The sequence below is a fragment of the Lynx rufus genome, unplaced genomic scaffold (genome assembly GCF_022079265.1).
Source record: "Lynx rufus isolate CCGP_SWC_20201006 ecotype Redwood Valley unplaced genomic scaffold, mLynRuf1.p SCAF_24, whole genome shotgun sequence".
Classification (NCBI taxonomy): Eukaryota; Metazoa; Chordata; class Mammalia; order Carnivora; family Felidae; genus Lynx; species Lynx rufus.
Window position 1 is genome coordinate 14,193,829 of NW_025814839.1, and position 22,444 is coordinate 14,216,272.

Here is a 22,444-nt window from a genome sequence, read left to right on the forward strand (position 1 = left end):
TGCATATAAAAATTATGTTTACCAGTACATTGTAGTCTATTAAGTGATCGACAGCATCATGTCTATAAGCAATGTATATACCTTCATTAAAAAATGCTTTATTGCTAAAGAATGTTAACCATCAACTAAGCTTTCAGCAATCATAATCAATGATCACAGATCATCATAAGAAATATAATAAAAAGGGGCGCCTGGGTGGCTCAGTCGGTTGACTGTACAACTTCAGCTCAGGTCATGGTCTCACAGCTCGTGAGTCCGAGCCCTGCGTTGAGCTCTGTGCTGACAGTTCGGAGCCTGGAGCCTGCTTCGGATTCTGTGTCTCCCTCTCTCTCTACCCTCCTCCACTCACATTCTGTCTCTGTCTCTCTCAAAAATAAATAAACATTAAAAAATTTTTGAAAAAAAAAAGAAATATAATAATATTGCACAAGCTTGAAATAGCCTGAGAATTACCAAAATTTGACACAGTGAGCAAATGCTGTTGGGAAGGTGGCACTGACAGATTTGCTCAATACAGGGATGCCACAAACCTTCAATATGTAAAAAAACACAGGATCTGCAAAGTGCACTTAAGCAAGGTATGCCTGTAGCTGCTAACAAAGAGGTGCTATGATCCCCAGGAGGAGAGCAGAGCTTTTCAGTGGGTAGGTCATGCTTTCACACAACTGCATCAAAGGATTCACTGATTTGGTCCAAGGTACCAAGAAAAGCCAGGATATAAGATGCCTGGGTACCTGAAATCATCTCTGGAAAGAAGCTATGGTTAATCCCATTACTAGGCTGCTGAACAACAACAAAAACAGCATGGGAACAGGAAGGGACTCAGACATGGTTCTCCCAACCTCTTGCACTGCGGTAAACTTCTCAAGACTAAAAATGATGGTATCTTAAGCTCCTTGGGACCAAACTCCACAATGCTCTTTGGAACCTCTCTTGAGAGTTTAATGGCCCTCAGAGTGATTATTCCTCCGAACATCTGCCTCAGCAGTTCCAAAGGGGTGTGGGGGGTATGAGGGCATGTGAGAGCTGAACCTGAGCCTCTGTAAAAATCAGGGTCCATGCTCACGTGGGCCTGGGAGGCAGCCTTCACACCACACGCCCCTGGACAGTCCCATGCACATCAGCATGCAGAGAGAGCTCCAGAAATCCTGTCTCAAGGAAACTTATGATTTGGCTTAATCCCCCAGTTCTCATACTTAACTTGATTCCAGAGGCCCTTTTCCCAGAACTCCATCATGTGGGAGCTGGCATTCCATGAATCCCAGCTTAGGCAGCTCTGGCCTAACTGGAAACTGCCCTGGCTCATTTTCAGGACTGGGAGATGAGGGACCACGGCTCCACAGCTCCCTCTCCTGGAGGTGACCATCCACTCCCCATGTCTGAGTTCTGACCCCCAGAGTGAACCTCTACACAGCCTGCTGCTTCTGTTTCCTTTGGCTCCATTTTGCTCTGTCTGGGTGGTTCCAATCTCTCTGAGTCTCTTTAAAAAATATAGGTGGAGAACCAAAGTGGATGATGCCTCCAAAGTACAAGCTTCACTGAGGACAAGCTTTCGGCTGGCCCCAAGATGCTGTCGCCCTCCCAGCATCCCTGCCTCAGCTCAGATTCCCACTTGTGCATGGTCAGTGGGACCACGTGACCCTGGGTTGGTATCCCATCATTGCTTCCTCCCTCCTCTTCTAGAAGCCTGTCTGGGTGGACTTGAACTTGGCTCCATTTAACTAGAGCCTGCTCTTAAAGGATTAGGTCTCTAATTTGTCAAGGTCACTCAGGATTCTGTGCCAACATTGCAGCTGTCAGGGGTGGGGGGGAGGGTTGCTAAGTGAAAGACCTAATGAAAGATATGGTCTAAACGACAGGGAGGGACATCTGGAGCCAGCCTGGAACCCTGGATGCATGCAGCCTGTTACCAGCAGCACCAGGCAGGGAGTGGATGGCCCCACGGGCTCTGGAGGAACAGCATGGCACCCATTACCACCATGAGGGACGATCAGCACCCACAACATGCCACCTCTCATGATAAATTACAAAATGGCACAAAGCCCCCGGAACAAAGCCAGGTATGATAGGGTATGACTGTCTCTCAGCAAGGGAGACCCCACTCACTCCCAATTTCTAGTTTCCATTTATCTTTCTTATGCTAATTTCTCCCTTGGAGTCTTTCCATCTAGAATCCTTGTTTGGTGGAGGGAAGGCAAGTCAGAGCTCCGAGGAGCTGGAGGCATCACAAGTGATGACAGGCCCAGAAAGAGGAAATGTCACCCCAATGCAGAGGGTAGAAACAGGATGTGGAAGGGTGGGGAAAACCCCCGCCGGGAACCCAGGGAGGCAGGCGCTGCAGGTCCTGGTCCAGGCATAGCCACCAGCCCCAACAGGCCACTTGTCCTGTGTATCTGAGAAAGTCTTTTGAGGCCCCTCATGCTAATACTGGGGGCTTGAGGTTTCAGTCCTCCTGGAGCTCCAGCCTGGAGCTTTCTGCCCACGTGGGTCTAGAGAGAGCAGCTATAGCAGCTCCACGCCCCTGTGCTAGGGCTCAGCTTCCCTGGTGAGCAAGGTCACCAGCAGGCTACAAGAGAAATGGAGCAAAACACACCTCCCCACCTGCTCTCTAGTGACAAGGTGCATAGTTGGCCTCGGGACTTGCATGGCCAGACCTCTGCTCATGAGACAGAACTACAGACACTCCTTACTGCACACAGGTGGTACAAGACAACATCTGTCTGGGGGACTTGGCAGAGCCCCAGAATTGAGTCCTGGACCCTAGAGAGGCAGGGAACTCATGGAGCTGCTCCTCCTATCTGTTCACAACAGAGTCCCCCACACAAGGCTGACAGAGCCAACCCAGAAACATCTGGAAACAGAGCTGAGATTTACCACCAGAACTTGGTTTGGTGCACCCAGTTCTCCCGGGTCATGGTGTACCAACGGCCAGCCCACATCCTACCCGTGGGAGGTGGAGGGGTGCACCTGTCTGAACAGTGTCACGAGTACCTCAGAGATTTCTGCAAACTGAGCGTTGGCCTGACAGCACTTCTCAGCCGTTTCCATGGCAACTCCGTAGTTATCTACAAAGGCCCGGTACACACCCAGCTGGCTGGCCTGTAGGAAGGAAGGAAGAGAGTGTGGGACAGGTGCAGGACAGGTGCTGCTGCTCCCCATCTTTCTGAGAAATGGGCTTTCGTGCATAGCTCTGGAGAAATCCCAGGTGCAGCAGGCAGCACAGAGCTGCAGACACCTCAGCTCTTTCCCGCTATCGCATCCCACCTGCTTCCCCCCACTCCCCACGCACTGTGCATGCTTCCCTCTTCCCAAGTGACATGCTGAGAAGTGACTCACTGCCCCAGGCAGGTAACGGTTTCCTTCCACAGCTGCTTGTTCCTCCCACCTCTCTCATTTTAATAGTGCCACCGGCAGTAGCTAAAATTTGAGGCTGTTAGTGAACGCGGACAAGAGTCTACATACATAGTGGGATGGAGTGTCACCTTTTCGTGCTGGCTGCAGGAGACTCTAGTGGACAAGGAGGTCGCCCCCCTGGCCTATGGTAGCCACAGTGCTCCGCTCATGTCTGATCCCTTCAAACACATTAGGAACACGCAATCTAGCTGCCCTTGGAGAAGACGGGCTCCCACTGTCCAGACATGAGCCCAGCCCAAACCTGGTAAGGGGGGTCCAGGTATTATATGCCACACCTGGCATGTGGGAGACCTGCTGGCTGCCAGCTGCAAGGCGAGAGGCATTTTGTCTGTCTTGTGTCAAACCAAAGGCATTAACAGAGGGTCTCTTCACTTAACCTTCTGGTCAGATACTCAACTGAGAGACAGCTTCCAAGGGCAAGTGTGTGTGTGTGTGTGTGTGTGTATGTGTGTGTGAGCACACACGTGTATGTATGCACATGTGGGCCCTAGGTCACCTTCAGAGGCAGCCAAGGGGAAACCAGCCCCCATCTTGTACCAGCAAAGCCAGGCCTGGGAGGGTAATGGAGGACCCTGGTGACCGGCTGGCCAGGCCTTCCCACAGCAGCCGACCAGCTGGAAGCCTAAAGCTTTAGCTGATCCTGGTGTTTGTTCTGTGCTGAATCTAAATTTTATTTCTATATGCATTTGCATTTATATTGAATTTTATGTTTCTTCAGATGACAAGCCCAGATGCTGGGTAAGCCAGGCGCCCTTGGCACTGTCTGGTCTCTGGCTCTGCTCCCTGTGGGGGCTGCACGGAGGCCCTGCCGGGCCCCTGCTGCACTGATCACCCTGACAAGTCACTGCATTCTCAAATACCAATAGGTATGACAGTCAGACCCAGAGCATCTCCTTCTCTGTCTCCGTCACCGGTCACTGAGCGCCTCCCCCAACAAAGACTTGCTTTAGGCACTGTCACCACAGACGCAAATCACTCGGACACAGCGAGGCCAGTAGCAGGAAAGATACATGATAAATTAATCAACAAACACATAATATACCAAAGAGCTGAGAACAGAGCAGAGGTTGAAAGCTATGGGGCTGCTTTAGATAATTTGGTGAGGAGCCCAGAGGGGATGTTACTGTTGAAATGCATCACTTCAAAATTCCTATGTTGAAACCCTAACTCCCAGCACCTCAGAATGTGTACTTAGAGAGAGGGCATAAGAGGAGATAGGTTAAAATGAGGTTGTTAGTGTGGGTCCTAATCTAGTAGGACTGCTGTTCTCGGAAGAGATAAAGGACACAGACCCACAGAGGGACACCTGTGAAGACACAGGGAGAAGGTGGTCATCTGCAAGCTGAGGAGAGAGGCCTCAGGAGACCAACCTTGCTGGCGCCTGATCTCAGAACCCCAGCCTCCAGAACTATGAGGAAATCCATTTCTGTTGTTCAAGTTGTGCAGACTGTGGCAGCGCTAGCAAACTGATACAAGGTCCGGGAGAGGAGAATCCCTTCCATTACTTCTCCTTCTCCTTTTCCCTACGGAACTCCCATCTCCCATGTGGCATTTGAGAAGTGCTCAAACAGTCTAATCTTTTTAGCTAATCTAAAATGAAGCTATACCAATAATGGGATAAATAGAGATCACGTGCCTCCTGATACGAGGCACTGAGGAGGACACGGCATCACTGCTGTGGCTTGTCTTGTTTCGTTTTGGCTGGAAGCACGAAACTTGAATCTATTCCTGAGGAAACATCAGACAAACACAACATGGCCTGTACCATTCAAAAATGTCAAGGCCGTGGAAGATAAGCAAAGGCCAAGGAACTGGTACAGTTTGAAGAAAACTAAAGAGATGTGAAAAGCAAGTCCATTTTGTAACCTCGGATTGGATCCTGAATCAGGGAATGAAAGTGGCTATCAAGAACATGATGGCCAACAGGAGAAATTTGCATATGGATTGCATATTAAATTTTTTTTTTTCAACGTTTATTTATTTTTGGGACAGAGAGAGACAGAGCATGAACGGGCGAGGGGCAGAGAGAGAGGGAGACACAGAATCGGAAACAGGCTCCAGGCTCCGAGCCATCAGCCCAGAGCCCGACGCGGGGCTCGAACTCACGGACCGCGAGATCGTGACCTGGCTGAAGTCGGACGCTTAACCGACTGCGCCACCCAGGCGCCCCTGGATTGCATATTAAATAACAGTACCACACCAATATGAAAGTCCCCGAATTCGATCACTGTACTACAGGTTATGGAAGGAGTTTGTCTTTGTTTTTAGCAAGTACACAATGAAGTATTTAGGGGTAAAAGGGCAGATATATCTGCTAGTTATTTTCAAATTATTTAGCACGTGTGTGTGTGTGCACATTGCACACATGTTTATAAAAATGATAGAGAAAAAGATAAAACAAATTTGGCAAAATGTCACAACTGGTGTATCTGGCACATGGGAATTCTTGTACTATTTCTGCAACTTTTCTGGAAGTTTGAAAGGATCAGAAAAGCAAAAACATAGCTTGACAAAATTTCGGACAGAAACAAACCCCTGAGCAATTGCAGTTTACCTGTACGTTCCTGTAGGAAGGGATCCAGGCTTTCTGAACTACCAGACACAGCTCATAAACCCCTGGGCAGGGGAGGTGTCATAACTGGGGCATAGCAATGCGGGCTCCCCTGGTCCTAAGACTCTCCCAGCTAGGGAGCCTGATGGGGTGACCCCCCCCCCATCTGTGGGGCCAACCGCACTTGTGCTGGTCAGAAAAGAACAGCAGAGCCCCAGCTCCTAGCTGGGTGGCACACATGAACACTCTCCACTTGGTTCCGGGGCATGACTTCCCACTGCAGCTCCCTCTCAGTCCTGCTGCAACATCTGACCCACAAAGGTAGCTCAAGGACACCACGGAAACCAGAAGAAATTTTCCAAATTCTGGCGTTCGTCGAACTATGAACATTTGAAAGATAATTTTCTGAGTGATGTTGGAATGTTATTCAGGGAAGAGCGCTGTTGCAGTTTCTTCTCAACAACACAATTCTCCCATTCTAACGAGGGCTGCAGGCTGAGCCAAATCTACTAGGTTAGAACCTGCTGACACTTCACACAGGGAGAAATGGGGTGAGGGTGGGTTTCAGAGCTGGGGGTGCTGCACCAATACAGTCTCCTGCTTTTTGGCTATGGAGAAAGGGGTCTCATGTGACAGGAATCTGAACAAAAAGGCATTTTTTCATGTGTTTCTTGTATCTTCATTCCGGCCTGGAGTCCAAGGTAGCTGCAGTCCAGGGCAGTGTAGAGAGGACCACCAATAGGAAGGCTACACCTTGGAGTGGATCACTCAAGCCCAGGTGCAAGCCAAGGCAAGGACTGGGTCTGGGCAGCCCAGAGGGCTGTGCTCTGAGTAATTGGAAGGGGCCTGTGACCTTGGGCCACCTCTACCCCTGGAGGATTGGTTTCCCTTGGGAGCAGGAAGGCTCCAGGAAAAAAGCATGTCCATGGGGCGCCTGGATAATCTGGTTTTGGGATTAGGAATCCTCAGAAGTAGAACCTCTATCACAGGGTCCTGCCTGGCACCTGCCTTCAGTGGCAGGCCCAGGACAGCTGCTAAACTCCTCTACTCAGACTCCCTTCTCCGACGGCCTCCTTTGAAAGGGACTGACTGGCTGCACACTTTAGAACTGCAAAAGAGGTGGGGACTCCTTTCCACACACGTTGGAACTTTGTATATTGGAAGACAGATGTCGATCCAACAGCTCTCGGGTTTTCTCCTTCCTCCCGAGTCCCTTAACTGTTTCTTCCTTTTGGACAAGTTTTACTTGACCCAGGTCTTGGTTAAATATGCACTTCGAGCCAATCCCTGTCGCAGATGTGGCCTGGCCAGTGCCAAGGGGCCTGCCACAGCATCTTTCATCTGATTGCTAGGTTTTATTGGTTCCATTGATGTTTTAGAAGCCATATCCTTGGCTCTTCTTGGGTCCTGTGGTCAGCAAAGGGCTGCAGAGGCCCTTGACCTGCTTTCACGGTGGGCCCCTTCTGTCCTGATAGGGTGCTTCTGCCTCTGGGACCTGAACCGCCACAGCCTGAACCCACAGCCACCTCTGCCATAAGGATTCCTTGTCAGTATGGGCTCATCAAGCCCTTTCAGAAATTCTTATTTTATCATCCAGCACCAGCTATCCTTCAGTTTTATGACCCCTGAAGGCAGCAGCAAAGGCCCTCCTTTTGGAGACAAACCAGGATTACAGTCCCGGCAAGTGACCCGCAGTTCCTCAGGCTTCTCACCCCCTCAGTGGTGAGGACAGGACCTGCCTTATAGGGCCTGCCTCAGCTAAGGTGAGATGGGCCCCCTTGTACCCTGCTACTCAGGAGCCAGACTGCCTCTCACTGAGAGGCTATGCCTCAGTCCACACTCCGCAGTTACAAACCACCCTGCCCCGCATTTCTCTAGTCTATCCATAAGAACCAGTCTTGATTTCTATAAGGCATGAAGGTGTCCCTGTCAAAGTCAGCATTAAATATGCCTGTTGTTTCTGAAAACAGCTGCTGGTAGGAGCTAAGGTGGGTTTTCCCCACCTCTCTCTACCAGGGCCCTCCTTCAGGCTCCAGGGGTACTTTTCCCACTACCTTGATTTTTAGTGACCACATCTCCCCTCCCCACACCACTTAAAAAAAAAAAAAAAATTCTCCAAGGGCGCCTGGCTGGCTCAGTTGGTACAGCATGTGACTCTTGATCTCAGGGTCGTGAGTTCAAGTCCCACGTTGAGTGTGGAGCCTTTAAATAAGGGTTCGGTGTCCCACAGCCCTTGGCAACACATGCCTGCAGGTCAAGGGAGAGGCTTGATCCCTGTAGAGCTGCAAGCTCCTGGGAGGCTGCCGTGCACCTGTTCCGAGTCACTCACCAGTTTCTGGAAGAGGTCACCCACTCGCTGCTGGTGGCTCCACTGCTGTACTCGGGGGAAGAGCCCGTCATAGAACTCCTTGTGGATCTCATAGAGCTCAGGCACTTTGAAGAAGATGGTCTCAATCTGCTGGCTTGTCAGCACTGGCTGAGAGGTGGTGGCAGCAGCCTTCAAAGGCTTCATGGGCTGGAAGAGGGCACAGGTGAAGTGACACGGGTGACAGGTAGAGTGGCACACATGAGAGGGCTTGCCCTTTCTCAGGTGCATGGTGTGACCACATAAAGTCATGGTTAAGTGACATGTGTGTTTTTATTTTTAAATTCCATTAAAAATAAAAATGTAAAGCCAGCTTGGTTTGGCACCTGTCCTATGTTAGTGTCCACTGCCCCACGGGGAAGCCCAACTTCTACAGAGGGGAAATTTCTGGCCCGCCTACCGATGTCTCAGTGACTCCAGGCAAGGGGGGCTGCCTTCTGATGGCTGACCTGGGGCCTGTGAGCAGCGCGCCCCGGCCCAGCTCAGGCCCTCCCCGCTCCTCACCAGCAGCAGCGCCTCCAGGTGGCTCAGGTAAGTCTCCTCGCTAGCCAGGATTCCAGACAGCACCCACTTCCTCATCTCCAAGCCCTTTTCCAAGTCCAGCTCATTCTGCAGGAGAAACAGACAGAGGTCAGACCTGGGGGACGATGCCCTATGTGGCCACTCTCAGAGAGGAAGACCTGTTTCTCAACCTAAGGACAAGCCTCTGGAGAAGGCTCCATGTAGAAATAAAGGGAGGCACTGGAGCCTCAGCCAGTCGGCCACTTGCTCATGGTCACTGAAAATTCTGGAGGGGTCATCCAGCAAAACCAAGAGCCACCCTTTGTCATGACATTGAGAAATGGGCAGCGTGGAGCTGGGCAGTTGGGGCAAGTCCCCCCGGTCTGTGGGACTTTGTTACAGCTGCCCAGTAAACTAATAGAAAATATTGATGCCAAAGGTATAAAAACTGCTGTATGACTTCCTGGCCATTTCCCCCATGGGCCAGCTGGGTGTCTGGGCAGCACAGGGGGCTATGCTCTGCACACCTGGAGAGGGCCTGTGACCTGACCACTAGTGAGGGAGTCAGGGTCAGAGGTTGGTTGTGCCCACTGCCTGCCCATGCTCCCTCTGCCTGGCCCTATGCCAACAGGTCCACTGTAGTCCACAGAAACTGAGACAACACCCCTGCCCATTCTGCCACTGGTTTTCCATCTATGGGTGAACATGAGACAACCACACTGTGGTAGCCCTCGGGTGTAGAACCAGAGTGCTGCCCCTTCGGTCCACTTTCCTGAACCACTCAGGGGAGATTGCTGGTCTGGGGCAGGTGCCTGGTCCTCGGCACTGCTGATATCTAGGGCTGAAGAATTCTGTTTTGGATGCTGGGGGCCCCTATAGGGTGTTGGGCAGCATTTCTGGTTTCTACCCACAGGTGCCAGTAGCAACACCCACTCCTACCCCCAGCTGGGACAGCCACAAATGTTTGCAAGATGTTGCCACATGTCCTCTGGGGCCAAATCGCCCCTAGGTGAGAACCACTGGGTTCGAGGAAGGACCTAAGGCCAGCTCAGGCCTCACGGTGTCTCTACAGAGCCTAGAATCAGGGCCTCCCCAGTATGGCCCCACTGTGTGCCCCCAACCATGCTTCCCTTTCCAATTTCCTGAAGTGGCAGGAGGGAGGCATTCAGTGACACAGATGGCTGGCCCAGCAGGAAGCACCCAGGGCCAGGAGTCGGGGGACAGGGCTACAGAGCCAGGCCTGCCTGGTGAGCCCCAGTCTCGGGCAACTGCCCTCTTGCCCTGAGCATCAGCTGCCTGGGTATAAACTGGGGAAGGAAGGCCTGATCCCCATGTCCCACCTGCTTCTGCTTTCTGGTCCCTGAGGCTTGTATCACATCCTAACTGCCCACTGTGGGACCATCCAAAAAGTCTTCCTGAACCACCACTTTGCTTTGGGAATCTCTAAGTGTGCATGAGCTTGGTGCATGCATATGTGTGTACATGCATGCCCAAATATGTGCGTGTACTCATGCATACATACAAGGCAGCCGCCAAGATCATGGCTAAGTATCGCTCCAGGGAAAGGTACCACTCCACACAGAACCCCCTCCCCCACCCAGGGCACACTGGGCAGTGGCTTCACAGGCAGAAATCTCTAGGACATGTTGTGCCTGATCTTGAAACTTCCTGTGCCAGCAAAGTGCCCGGAACAAATAGGTGCTCCATGAAGACAATGAACAAACAAACCAACGAATGAATGGATCTAGAACTCCTGGTTGGGCCCTAGCTTTGGCTGTACCTTTGTGAAGCTCTGAGTGCTCTTCTGGAACCCTGGTCTGTTTGACAAGCAGGTGCCAAGATCCAGAACTGTGAGCTTAGCCTGCTCCAGGGCCCCCAGTGCCACCACAGTCAGCAAGTCTGTGACACACAGTGCACAGTTGTGCAGGGGTAGGGGATACTGACCCCTCTTATCATCTCAGCCCACTGAGGTCACCATGCATGGTGGCAGCCCGTTGGGAGAAGTAGCTCTCAGATGACCCTGAACACGCTTCCCATCTTGTCCAGGTGCCATTTGTGCCCCAAGCAAGGGAAGAGGTAAGGTGAAGGGCACAGCAGGCTTCTTGGGCACCAGCAGTCACCCACCCAGCCCTGCTGTGTGCTGAGGAACAATCTTGCTACTGTGAGCGCCCATGGGGGGGGCTGGGGTGGTGGTGGTAGAGCCCCACCCAGCACAAGATGCCGGTGCTCACATGGGTGGCAGTGCGTCTCATTCCCACCCACACAATTTGGAAAGCTGGGAGGAAAAAAAGTGCAGGCAGGAAGGCGCTGGCTCCAGCTCTCCCTGTTCTGAAGGGTGTGGCCAGCTCAGGGGAATGTCTGGCCTGGGGAATGTGCTAGGCTGGGGAGAAGACACGGGTGCAGATACCTCTTTTTGGACCAGGAATCGTCTCCTGAGCCCCAGAATGGTGCTGGGGGCTGGTGGCAGACAGGGACAGCTCAGAAGTCAGCCAACTCTGCCTTGTTGGAGAGGGCGGGAAAGAAATGCAGAAGATAGAGAACAAAGGGCAGGGCCAGGACCAGGGTTATTTATAACCCTGCTTTGCGCACATGCCAGTTCTGGAAAGGGCACGTGAATCCAGTTGGGATCATGACGGTGGGGAGATGGTGGTGGAGAGAAAGCCGGAGGAGAAGGGCAACTGGAAAAAGAAGGCAGCAAGCCAGAAGGAAGGCCTCCCACTTCAACTCGGGCCAGGGCAGGGGCAAAGGGCAGGGAAGGGAGCAAGCCACACAAACCTGAGGCAGACAGAGCAGATAAAAACAAACTGGGCATGACAAGGTGGGAAAGCTGACAGAGGGACCCAGGTGAACAAAACTGCCACCAGGCCCACAAGGGCAGGAGCTGGAACAGAGTGGCAGGGCAGAATTTGGGGAGCACCCTTTATCCCCAGCCCCACTCTGAGGGAGCCAGGGTGATCAGAGTGCAAAACCCTGGCTGTGAAGGGGTGGGCTGCTCCCAGCTGGGAGTTGACAGCCAGGTCTCTCAACAAAGGACCCTGTCTTCCTCTCTGGGCAGGGGCCATGCCTTCACTGGCAAGAGGGCTGGCCACTGTCCTAGAACCCAGCCAGCAGAGGGCCAGGGGCTGGCCTCTGCATAAGGATCTGAGCTAACACGCAGGGCAGGCAGTACAGTTCTTATGCCTGCCCACTGATAAACCAACCTGGGAGGGCTCTCAGGAGGAAGCATACAGGCTGGGCTGGCACCAAATACCTGCCCTCTCCAACTCTGCAGAGAGGACAGGTGTGAGCAAACATTATCACTATTTAAGTCAGGACCTAGAGCTCGGCAATTGTAGCCAAGCTGAGCCATAGGGACGTAACATTTATCCTGCTCTGTCTGCTGCAGAGCCTCACTGGGGGACCGGAACAATCAAAGCATCTCTAACCAGTGAATCATAAAAGTGAATGAACTTGTGGTTGCTCAGATAACAGCTTGACTCAGAGTTACAATTTCTGTTCCATGAGCACAACTATTGACCAGATACACTGAATGAAGTGATGGCCAGTATCAAAGTTATAAAGCAGGGTTGTTTGTCTTCAAACATTCCTGAGCCCCTTGTTGAGTTCCCTTGTAAAAACTGCCAATTTCACTTGCATTCAATCAGTAGGAGTGACTGATTGAATATGTGCATATACTTTGACTTCCACCTAAAAAAAACAAACAAAACCCCACCCCAAACAAAAAATCCACAAAGGGTCCATGGGCCCCCAATGGGCTGAGGCAGCCCAAGGGCATGGCATTTCTGCCAAGCAGCAGAATCCAAGTGTGCGTTTGCTTTCTCGGCCTCTACGTGCCCACGAAAGGCCCCTGGCTGGCAGGCCTATCCAGCTCTGCCACTCACTGAAGGGCCCCTGAATGTGAGAAATGTGGGCTGAGGTGGTATCAGCCCCTTCTCGCTGAGGACCAATGTTTCTGGGCCTGCCTCTTGCTGGTATGCTGGGGACAGGGCCTGGCAGGTTACTGCGGGGAGCAATGTCACACATCGTGTCACAGAACCCAGTGACGAGATGCTCGACCACTGTCAGCTGCCGTCTCTGTGCCTTGACGTCTCCCCATATAAATAAATAGGTGAGATGATGTTGGGACTCTTGAGGACGCTAGGAAGGACTGACCATGCTATTCTGGCAGAACACAGGCCCTCTGCCACTGACCCCAGGATGGCAGCTGGGGGTGATGCCAGACCCTCACCCCTTTCCCTGACACTGTTGAAGGAAGGTTACTTGCTAGCCCACAGCTCTGACTACAGCCTCTAGAAGTGTCCATGATACTGCCTTGCTTCCCTCAGTTCAATGATGTCAGCTTTACCCTCCCAGCAGAGAGAGGCAGTGGTCATCAAAATGGCCTGCTCTTCTTCCAAGGGGCTTGCTAAGATGTATCCTCACCTGGCCATGAAGAGATGGAGGTATGCCTGATGGCTCTTGCCTGGGGGCAGCCTGCCCTCTCCTGTGGCTTCTGTCCCCATCTGGGATTGCACGGTCATCGTTCAAGGGGGAAATGCAGACAGCTTGGTCAACATCAGCAGGCACTTCAGAACGTCCAGGGGTGGAGAATGTCATAAGCCCTCAGGGTTGGAAGGTAACCTTGGTCACCAGGACCCACCCAAGGTGGCCTGGGTCCTTCCCACAGCATCCCAGGCAAGAGGGTTCCTGGCCTCTGCTGACTCCCTACCTTCCCCTGGGGACAGGCATTCATGGAACAGACCTGCAACTTCGGAGTTCACTGAGCCACCTGGTTGCCATGGAGCGCATAGAAAGTTCTCCTGATTGCCCCCCAGCCCAAAGAGCTCAAGCTCAGTAGACGGAGATGAGCATGCTCTGGGAGGGTAGGAAAAGATGAGCAGGGATTTCCCCCAGCCTAACTGGTCAGGATTGGGCACCTTGGGCCTCAAGACCAGCATGCTGCTTGTGGGCATTAGAAAGTAACAGCTGTCTTCTTCAAACCAAAAATAAAAAAAATAAAGAAGAAAGTCTCACTGTCCAGGCACTGCACTGCCAGGGAAACCAGAAAGTCAATGCCAGGTCTATCTCCAGGGCAGTAGAGGGTGTCCGGCCCAGGGCTCCAAACACCTAACCAGAGGGCTTCGGGAACAAAGCTACACAGTCCTTTTCCAATCAAATTCCCATCTTACCACCTCACATTCATTAGGAGAACCACTATAAACAAAGAAACAGAAAACAAGTACTGGCAAGGATGTAGAGAAACCAAAATGCTTGTTGGCTGTTGGTGGGAATATAAAATGGTGCAACCATTGTGGAAAATGGTATGAAGGCTCCTTAAAAAATTAAAAACAGAACTACCATAGGATCCAGCAATTCCATTTCTGGGTCATTCCCCCAAAAGAACTGAAAGCAGGATCTCGAACAGATATTTGTACTCCCATGTTCATAGTGGCATTTTTCTTAATAGCCAAAATATGGAAGCAACCCAAGTGTCTACCAACCAATGAATGAATTACCAAAAGGTAGTATATATGTACAACGGAATATTATTCAGCCTTAAAAAAGGAAGGGAATTATTCTGCAATATGCTACTACACGGATGAATCGAAGATATTACACTTGGTGAAATAAGCCCGTCACAAAAAGATGAATACTGTGTGAGTCCACTTACATGAGGTGAAGTAGTTAATAGAGACAGGAAGCAGAATGGTGGTTTAAAGGGGCTGGGGGCAGGGGAGAGTAGGGAGCTGTTTAATAAGTGCAGATCTTCAGATTTACAAGATGAAGAGTTAGGGGGATGGACAGTCCTGATGGCTGTACAACAAGGTGAATGCATTTCATACTACTGAATTGCATACTTCAAAATGGTTAAGATGGAAAATTTTACATTATATGTATGTGAATGCAATAAAAAAGAAAAGAGGGGCACCTGGGTGGCTCAGTTGGTTAAGCGTCTGACTTCAACTCAGGTTACAATCTCATGGTTTGTGAGTTTGAGCCCCACATTAGGCTCTGTACTGATGGCTCAGGGCATGGAGCCTGCTTCAGATTCTGTGTCCCCCTCTCTCTTTCTACTCCACCCCTGCTCACGCTGTCTCTCTCTCTCAAAAATACACATTAAAAAATAAAGAAAGGAAAGGAAAGGAAAGGAAAGGAAAGGAAAGGAAAGGAAAGGAAAGGAAAGGAAAGGAAAGGAAAGGAAAGGAAAACTTCCCATCTTCTCCAGACACTCCCTGACACCTCCTCTGGGCCAGGTGGCGTACTTGGGATTGGAGACCCCATGTCTGGCAAGCACAGATGTATAAGATGAGACATGGCTATGGGCTCCCACGGGGGCCAAAGGAGGGAGTGGACACCCAGATGTGGATAGGCTCCATAGCAGTTAAGCCCTCAGACTATGGCTAAAAGCTGAGGGCAGAACTCCAAGTCAGTGTAGATGAGGGTCTGAAGGCAGAAGTCTGGTGGGGATGGGCAGCCAAGCTGCATGGGGTCTGGGCACAAGGAGGGCAGATCAGCCTCCTAGGGCAGCCCTATCCCAAGTTCAGGACTCAGCCTGCTTATTCAGGACTGGAAAGATCCCTGTCTGTACCAAATCATGCTTGTGAAGCAAGAAGCAAGGGAGGGCACTGAGAAAGGCAAGGTAGTTAAAGAAAAGAGTGTCATCTGAGGATTTGAGAAGGCTTCAAATCTGGTAGCTGCATGGCCTTGAGCAAGTTACTTCATCTCTCTGAACCTTAGTTTCCTAATCTGTGAAACAGTGAAACCAGATGTTGGATCAAAACTGCACAAGGTAGGTGTGTGTTACACACTGGCTTCCCTTCCCATCCTTGTGTCTCAGAATGGGAAGCCTACCCAGCGCCAGAGTCTTTAGAAATCACAAAAGCATAAATAAGAAGCAGTCCTGCAGCTGAAGCATCAGCCCAGCAGAAAAGCAACTGCAGTGAAAAGATATGCTTCTGGCACTTCCCACCAACAACGGAGAAAAGCAGATTCCTCTCTTGTATTTAAGCCTGGGGAGGACATCATCAGAAACAAGCTAAGCAAAAGAGGGACGGTATCTGTCATGAGGGGCAACAGGAAGACAGTGAGGTGCAACCTGCCCCAGGGACAGGATCTCAACTCAAGAAGAAAAGAACCTGAGAAGTCAAAGGGACACCCTCTGTCCCAAAGGTAGGGGGTGCATGCCTGGGCTCTAATGTACCTCTGAAGTGCCCCTCCAGGGCAATGGGACAGATCAAAGCAGTGAGGCCACCAGCTCATGTGGGACTACCCTAGGAGCCTACAACAACCCCGGGGCTATGTGCTTACAAGAGAGGGGCCCAGGACCATCTCTGGGACTGAAGGAGGGCATCTGCTGAATGTGCCAATACACACTAGCCACATGACCTTGGAGCTTCGGTTCCAAAGTGGAGGTGACATCAGGACCGTTAATGACAATTATACCTCAAGAGGAAGATCCTGGTCAAATGGATGGAGTCATCAGCAGCACTCCTTTTGGCAAAAAGGAGCAAGTGCATTGCATGCAGCGCAAGGACAAGAGCCCAGACACTGTCCCCCTCCCCTATCCCTCAGCACCACTGCTGGGACCGCCACCACGTCCTGCTGGTAGGACAGTGGTGGCATTCTCAGCCTCTGCATATGCTGCCTGTCTCCTCCACACTTGGCTGACAGAGTTCCATGAAGTCCCTGCTGAAAGCACCTTGCATGCTGTCTCCAGATCAGCAGGTACCCCAGATGGGGGAAAGAAGAAGGCGTTTTTAGCGACTTCAACCACTGGTTGCTCCTGACATCACCTACTTGCTACTTGCCCCTGAGAGAGTGGATGTGCTGCAGGGCACCTTTAGGAAGTAGACAGCAGGCCAGAGCCAGATCTAAGCCTTATTTCACACCTGGCCCTCCCACCCTGGGACTCACCGCTTTGGTAGACTCCAGGGCTCCTGAGGCCAGTGCATCCCGGCTGCCCCTGCCCTTGCTGCCAAGGTGGGGTGAGGAAGAGGGTGAGTCATCGATGTAGGGCAGCCCATCTTGGTGCCGGCGCTGCTCCTCAGCCCGGTCTGCAGCACAACTATAGCCAGGTGGCGTTCCAAACGATGTATCTGTGTGTAGAGAAGCAGCCGTGTTAGATATAGGGAGAGGGGCCAGAGAGAGGTCTGCCTGGGAGGGTCCACACCCCACCTGCCCCAGCAGGCATTGGGCTGATGCTATCACACAGAGGTGTTGAACAAAGACTTCAGGTAGGCTGACCGCACCTTCACAACCGACTGAGCAAAGACCACAGGGTGAGGCAGGGCCAGAACAGTGGTATGCCCCCCAGACAATGAGACTGGGCTTTCAGGACACTGTCTGGGGCACATCTGTCCTTGTCCTGGGAGTAGGCCTGAGCCATTACAGAAAGATGGACCTCAAATGCTAGCATCTTGCTCTCGGGGATGGTCCTTGTGCACCTGTCCGTGGGGATCTGATGCGGGCAAGAAGCTCAGATCATGCCACTCCAGGTGCAAGCCCTGGCCACTGTGAGCAGTGCCCCAGGCCCACCAGTCCCAACCCAGGGAACAGGTGCTGCAGCCCTTTCCCCTTACCTCACTCTGCCTCTTAGCTGACTCTCAGCCCACCTCCCAGTGGGTGTGGCAAAGTCCCAGACCATCTTTACCCCAACCTGAGTGTCCCTGTGAGGACAAAAGTGGCCTACCCTATGGCCGGCTCCATGCTGTTCGGAACCATCTAGTTAGAGAAAATAACACCTCCATCCTAAAAGCACCTGAAGACAGTCACCCCTTCCTCCTGGCTAAATTACAAAGCCCATACCCCTTGGCCAGCCTTTCTATAGCTCTGTTTTCAGAACTGTTCTAATCCAATGGATCCTCACCAGGACATTAACCCACAAGGGCCCAGTCCACTCCAAGTCTCATGTGGGGGTCACTTCTTGACTCCTTTCACAGGGCATCTTCACAGCCCATGGGATTTCTGAGGTCATCTTGATTGGGTTACATCACCTTCCCCATGACTCACCGGCAAGCAGTCCTGTCCAAATGTCACCACCACAGGCAGCCTCTGCAGTGTTTATTTATAAGATTACAACTTCCGCCACCAAGCACACCCAGTCTGGGGCTCAACCTCTAGGTGGCACTGACCACCTAGGCCAGGCAGGCACAGGCTTCCAGAGTCGACCCTGCAATTCTAGTGGGGGGACTGTTTTCAGTTCTTTCCATGCAGCAGCCAAGAGGAGCAGTGGCTGGAGTGACCAGGTGCTCACCACATCCAGCTATGACGGCTGCCAGTGCACTGTGCAACTCATCTGCCTACGTCCCAGCTTCCTCACACACCTCTGCCTCTCCCACTTTCTCCACTTCTGTGTCCCAGCAGGTCACATGCCCTCTAAGAGCTGTCCTTAGCCCTGGTTACACGTTAGTGCCACCTGGGGAGCTTCAAAAACAGAGACCACTGAAATCAGACGCTCAGGGAGATCTGTGCCCTGGTGGCTGCAAAGGCTTCCTGGGGGTTCTTTAAGAAGCCAGGACTAAGACTGCTGCGCTGGCACAAGCTGGGAGCTGGCACTGTGCTGGCTGTCACCCACACTGTGTCCCTGCTGTCTGCATACAGGCGCTGACCACAAAGGCCAGGCAGAGCTCTGCTGCCCTGTGTGTCTGCAGGAGGGCTCCAACAGAGGCCAATTCTGAGTTGAAAGTGGCAGACAGGGTAGGGGACACTCAGAGCTGGGTGGGCTCCTACCGTGTCCCCCAACAAGCTCCATGGGCTACAGAGGAGCTCCTGGTACCATCACCGTGTTGGTTATCAATGCTCAGCCCGGCTGGGGTTTGTACTGTCCTACCAGGACAGTCAGAGGCCAAGGCCAAGTTCTGTCTCCTCCTCCTAAGTATCTCCAAAGGCACTCAACCAGCTCTGGCCCAGCATCCCTGAGGACAGATGGGGAGGGTTTAAATGTATTAAAAAACACAAAACCCTGTTAATGCAGAACCCTAACCCCACACCCCAGCCCCCAAACAGGTCTGACTTCAGCTTCCATTTCCTTCTGGGGAATCCCAGATTCTTTTTAACCAAAATGAACACAGAGGACTTCTTGTCCTCTCAACATCCATGATATGAACCCTGCATTGCAGTAGCCCCTACTGAAAACTTGCCTTCCATGGGAGCTGCTTTCAAAGGCAGCTCAGGCCCTGGACAGAAGGCTTTAGCTGTCAGATGCCTTCCTCACAGGTAGCCTGAATGATCCCCCTGGGCCAGGAGGGTCTTTGCTCTACTTCTGTAACCCAGGACACTTCCTCCAGGTGGGGCAGGTGGGCCAGTTCTATGGGCTGTGGTGTGAATTTCCCAGAAGTGAGGCTCTGGTCCTGCCCAGGTTACTACCTACCGGTGAGAATTAGTGCAGGTCACTTAAGCTGTCCGTGTCTCAGTTTTCCTGATTTTACAATCAGGCATGTGAACTATACAATTGATAGAGGCCCACTCAGCTCTAAAATGTTACGGTCACTGTGTGGGTCAGCCAGTCATGCCCTGCCTGCCTCCTGACCTCACCTCCTTCAACAGCTTCCTTCCTCTGCTCCCCACTCCTCCTCTGGACTCCGCTTTTATATTAGCACAGAATTTTCAGCGTCCACACATCCTCTCTAAGAAACTTTAAACTGTTCATTCTTTTTTTTTTTGAAATAATGACCTTTTAGAAAGTCAACAGATTCATCACCTGGAAGAGCACACTTAATCTGAGAACCACCACCTGATGTCCCAGCCTGTGACTACATTGAGCTCATGTTCAAGATCAAATTAATATCAAGTGACGCCCCAAGTAAGAACTTTAGGGTCAGACTCAGGGGGCTCTCTCCAAAGACTGTAAAGATTCCACATGTGTGAAACAAAGTGCTAGCTTAGCAATGCCCTAAAACCCAGGGCAAAACCAAGTGCCTGCTAAAGGTTTGCTGGCTAGGGTTGTGTGGGGCCATTGACTCTGATACGGACACTTCACCTCCACCAGGTGAGACTGAAAAACCAGGTTCCATAGCCGGACTCCACAAGGTAATTATAACCATCAGACAACTAAAAACCCAGCTGTTTTCAATTCTGCACACATCTCCCCAAACTGATGTCTGAGGAACTAATGCTTTTATGTCTGGATTCCGGATGGCTGGTCACTGCTACTGCTGCATTCCACCTGAGGCTTCAGCCCATGGTCCCAGTGAATCCAGCCTGCTCCAGTGCAAATGAGACAGAGGGAGCAGGAAAGCTCTCATTTCCTTGTCGCCCATCCTAAGCGGCATACAGGGACTTCCTTTCACACTGCAGTTTTTCCACTCCTGGGTCCCCGCATCTCTTCGAGCACAAAGTATATTACTGGGGGGCTCTGGGAGCTGCCATTTCCCAAGAACCAGAGCAAAGTGAGAGAGGGGCCTTGCTCTCCCCTCCTCTACCAGGAACACCCAGTGGGAAGTCTCATTACCTCAAAGAACTGGGAACCTGGTGGCCGAGTTAAGCCCAGAGCTTCCTACAAAGTTCTACCCAAAGCTGAAAGCAAACACTGGTTTCAGAGGAGGGGGCAGGGGGAAGGGGCTACGATCCTAAGGCTACAAGAGGCTCAGGGAAATGAGGGTTGATCAACAGAGCAGCTAACCAGCGGGGAGGAGGGCGGGGGAGAGTGAGGCCCATTCAGAGCTGGCAGACAGCGGCTGGCTGAGTGTGGAAAAGGGATGTGCACAGTGAAATCCAAAACCTCCTCCGCTCCAGGCAAGTCGGCTTAGCAGTCACAATCCCTGCACTCTGCAAATCTAAAATCTAGTCTTTGATGCAAGAACAAAAGGCAGCCACCCCCACCCCCACCAAGTGGGAGGAATAAGTCCCAGTCAGCCCAGATCACATCCCCTTCTTACACCTCAAGGACAATGCTGGTTTAAAAAAAAAAAAAAAAAAAAAGAAATCCTTCAGAAAGATTAAACATAGAGTTACTATATGATCAAGCGATTTCACTTCTGGGTATATACTTAGAAGAATTGCAAACAGGGACTCAAATAGATATTTGCACACCCGAGTTCCTAGCAACAGTATTCACAACAGCCAAACTGTGGAAGCAACTCAAGTATCCACTGATGGATGAATGGATAAGCAAAATGTGGTATGGATACGCAGTGGAATATTACTTAGTCTTAAAAAGGAAGGCAATTCTGACTGCATGCTACAACATGGATGAACCTTGAGGTCATGATGCTATGGAAAATAAGCCTGTCACAAAATGCTCAATTTACTGTGTGAGTGCACTTATATGAGGAACCTGGAATTGTCAGAATCATCGAGCAGAAAGTAGAATGGTGGGTGCCAGGGGAGGAAGGAATGGGGAATTGGTGTATTGTGGGTACAGAGTTTCTGTCTGAGAAGATGAGAAAGTTCTGGAGATGGATGGTGGTGATGGCTGCACAACAGTATTTTTTTTTTAATTTTTTTTTCAACGTTTTTTATATTTATTTTTGGGACAGAGAGAGACAGAGCATGAACGGGGGAGGGGCAGAGAGAGAGGGAGACACAGAATCGGAAACAGGCTCCAGGCTCCGAGCCATCAGCCCAGAGCCTGACGCGGGGCTCGAACTCGGACCGCGAGATCGTGACCTGGCTGAAGTCGGACGCTTAACCGACTGCGCCACCCAGGCGCCCCTGCACAACAGTATTAATGTACCAAATGCCAATGAGCATGAGTGGTATGCTTAAGAATGATTAAAATGTTCCATTTGATGTTATGCAATAAGTATATACCACATGCACATATTCCTAAGATCCCTCCCAGATAGGGGCAATGCTCGGGTAGCTGAGCCGTGGGGAGGGCTCATCCCCTTCATGTGGACAGCCCCCTGCAACCACATCTAAAATAAGCACAGAATGGAAACTTCCAAGCAGTTTGCTCCCTGAGTTGATGAGAGCAGGCTGGGTGGCGGGTACCCGGGCTTCATTATAGTCTTCTGTGTATTTGTTTCATAACAAAGGACAATAAAAGGAAGCCTTGCTCGGCTATGTGTATGTAGCCTCAAAAGGAGGCTCAGTGTCACACGGCCAGACCAGTCCAACTGGCACAGCCACTGTTTGTTTCCAGCAGCTACCCCTCTACTCTTACAGAGTTTATATATCATCTTTTCCAGGCCACGTCCCTGCCCACCCGCATTTTCCTGATGCAGACTGGATGAGATTCCTGCCAGCCCATAAGAATCTGGTAATCACAGATCACACCCAGTGCTGGAGCAGGACCCCTCACAGGATCACAGCACCACAGGTGCCCAAAGCCCTGCAGCAACCATCCTCAGGGCTCTCAGAGGGCCAGAGAGTTACCTGCCTTCAAAGCATCAAATGCCCTTTGCCCAGCTTCAGTCCTGTCAGCTCCTCCAGGGGCCCCCAGCCTCTCCCCACAGCCTGTCTTTCCCTTAGCCCAGTCTCAGTTCAAACATCTCTAGTAACTTCGACATTCCTTCCCTATTTTCATATCTGCAAGCCAGGAAGCAAGCATCTCACTGTGAGGCCTTTGCCAGGCCCTGCTGGGATCTCTGCCGCAAGGGTTCCCAGGACACGTGTGCAGAACCAAGCTCAGACCACCGGCCACATGTCTCCCAGCTGTAGGAGAGGCCCTCCTGGACCCAATGTACCTGGAA

The 22,444-nt window shown here is 51.5% G+C and overlaps 1 protein-coding gene across 2 annotated transcripts in view; it reads right to left on the minus strand.

Annotated features, from left to right (window-relative positions):
• The window catches only part of BCR (BCR activator of RhoGEF and GTPase), a 128,803-nt gene that overhangs the window by 46,059 nt on the left and 60,300 nt on the right, over positions 1-22,444 (minus strand). For both annotated transcript variants that reach the window (XM_047087978.1, XM_047087979.1), the window contains exons 2-5: positions 16,725-16,906; positions 8,835-8,939; positions 8,295-8,480; positions 2,992-3,099 (exon numbers count right to left, since the gene is read on the minus strand). In XM_047087978.1, the coding sequence (XP_046943934.1) occupies positions 2,992-3,099; positions 8,295-8,480; positions 8,835-8,939; positions 16,725-16,906 (581 nt within the window). The remainder of the gene's footprint in view (positions 1-2,991; positions 3,100-8,294; positions 8,481-8,834; positions 8,940-16,724; positions 16,907-22,444) is intronic.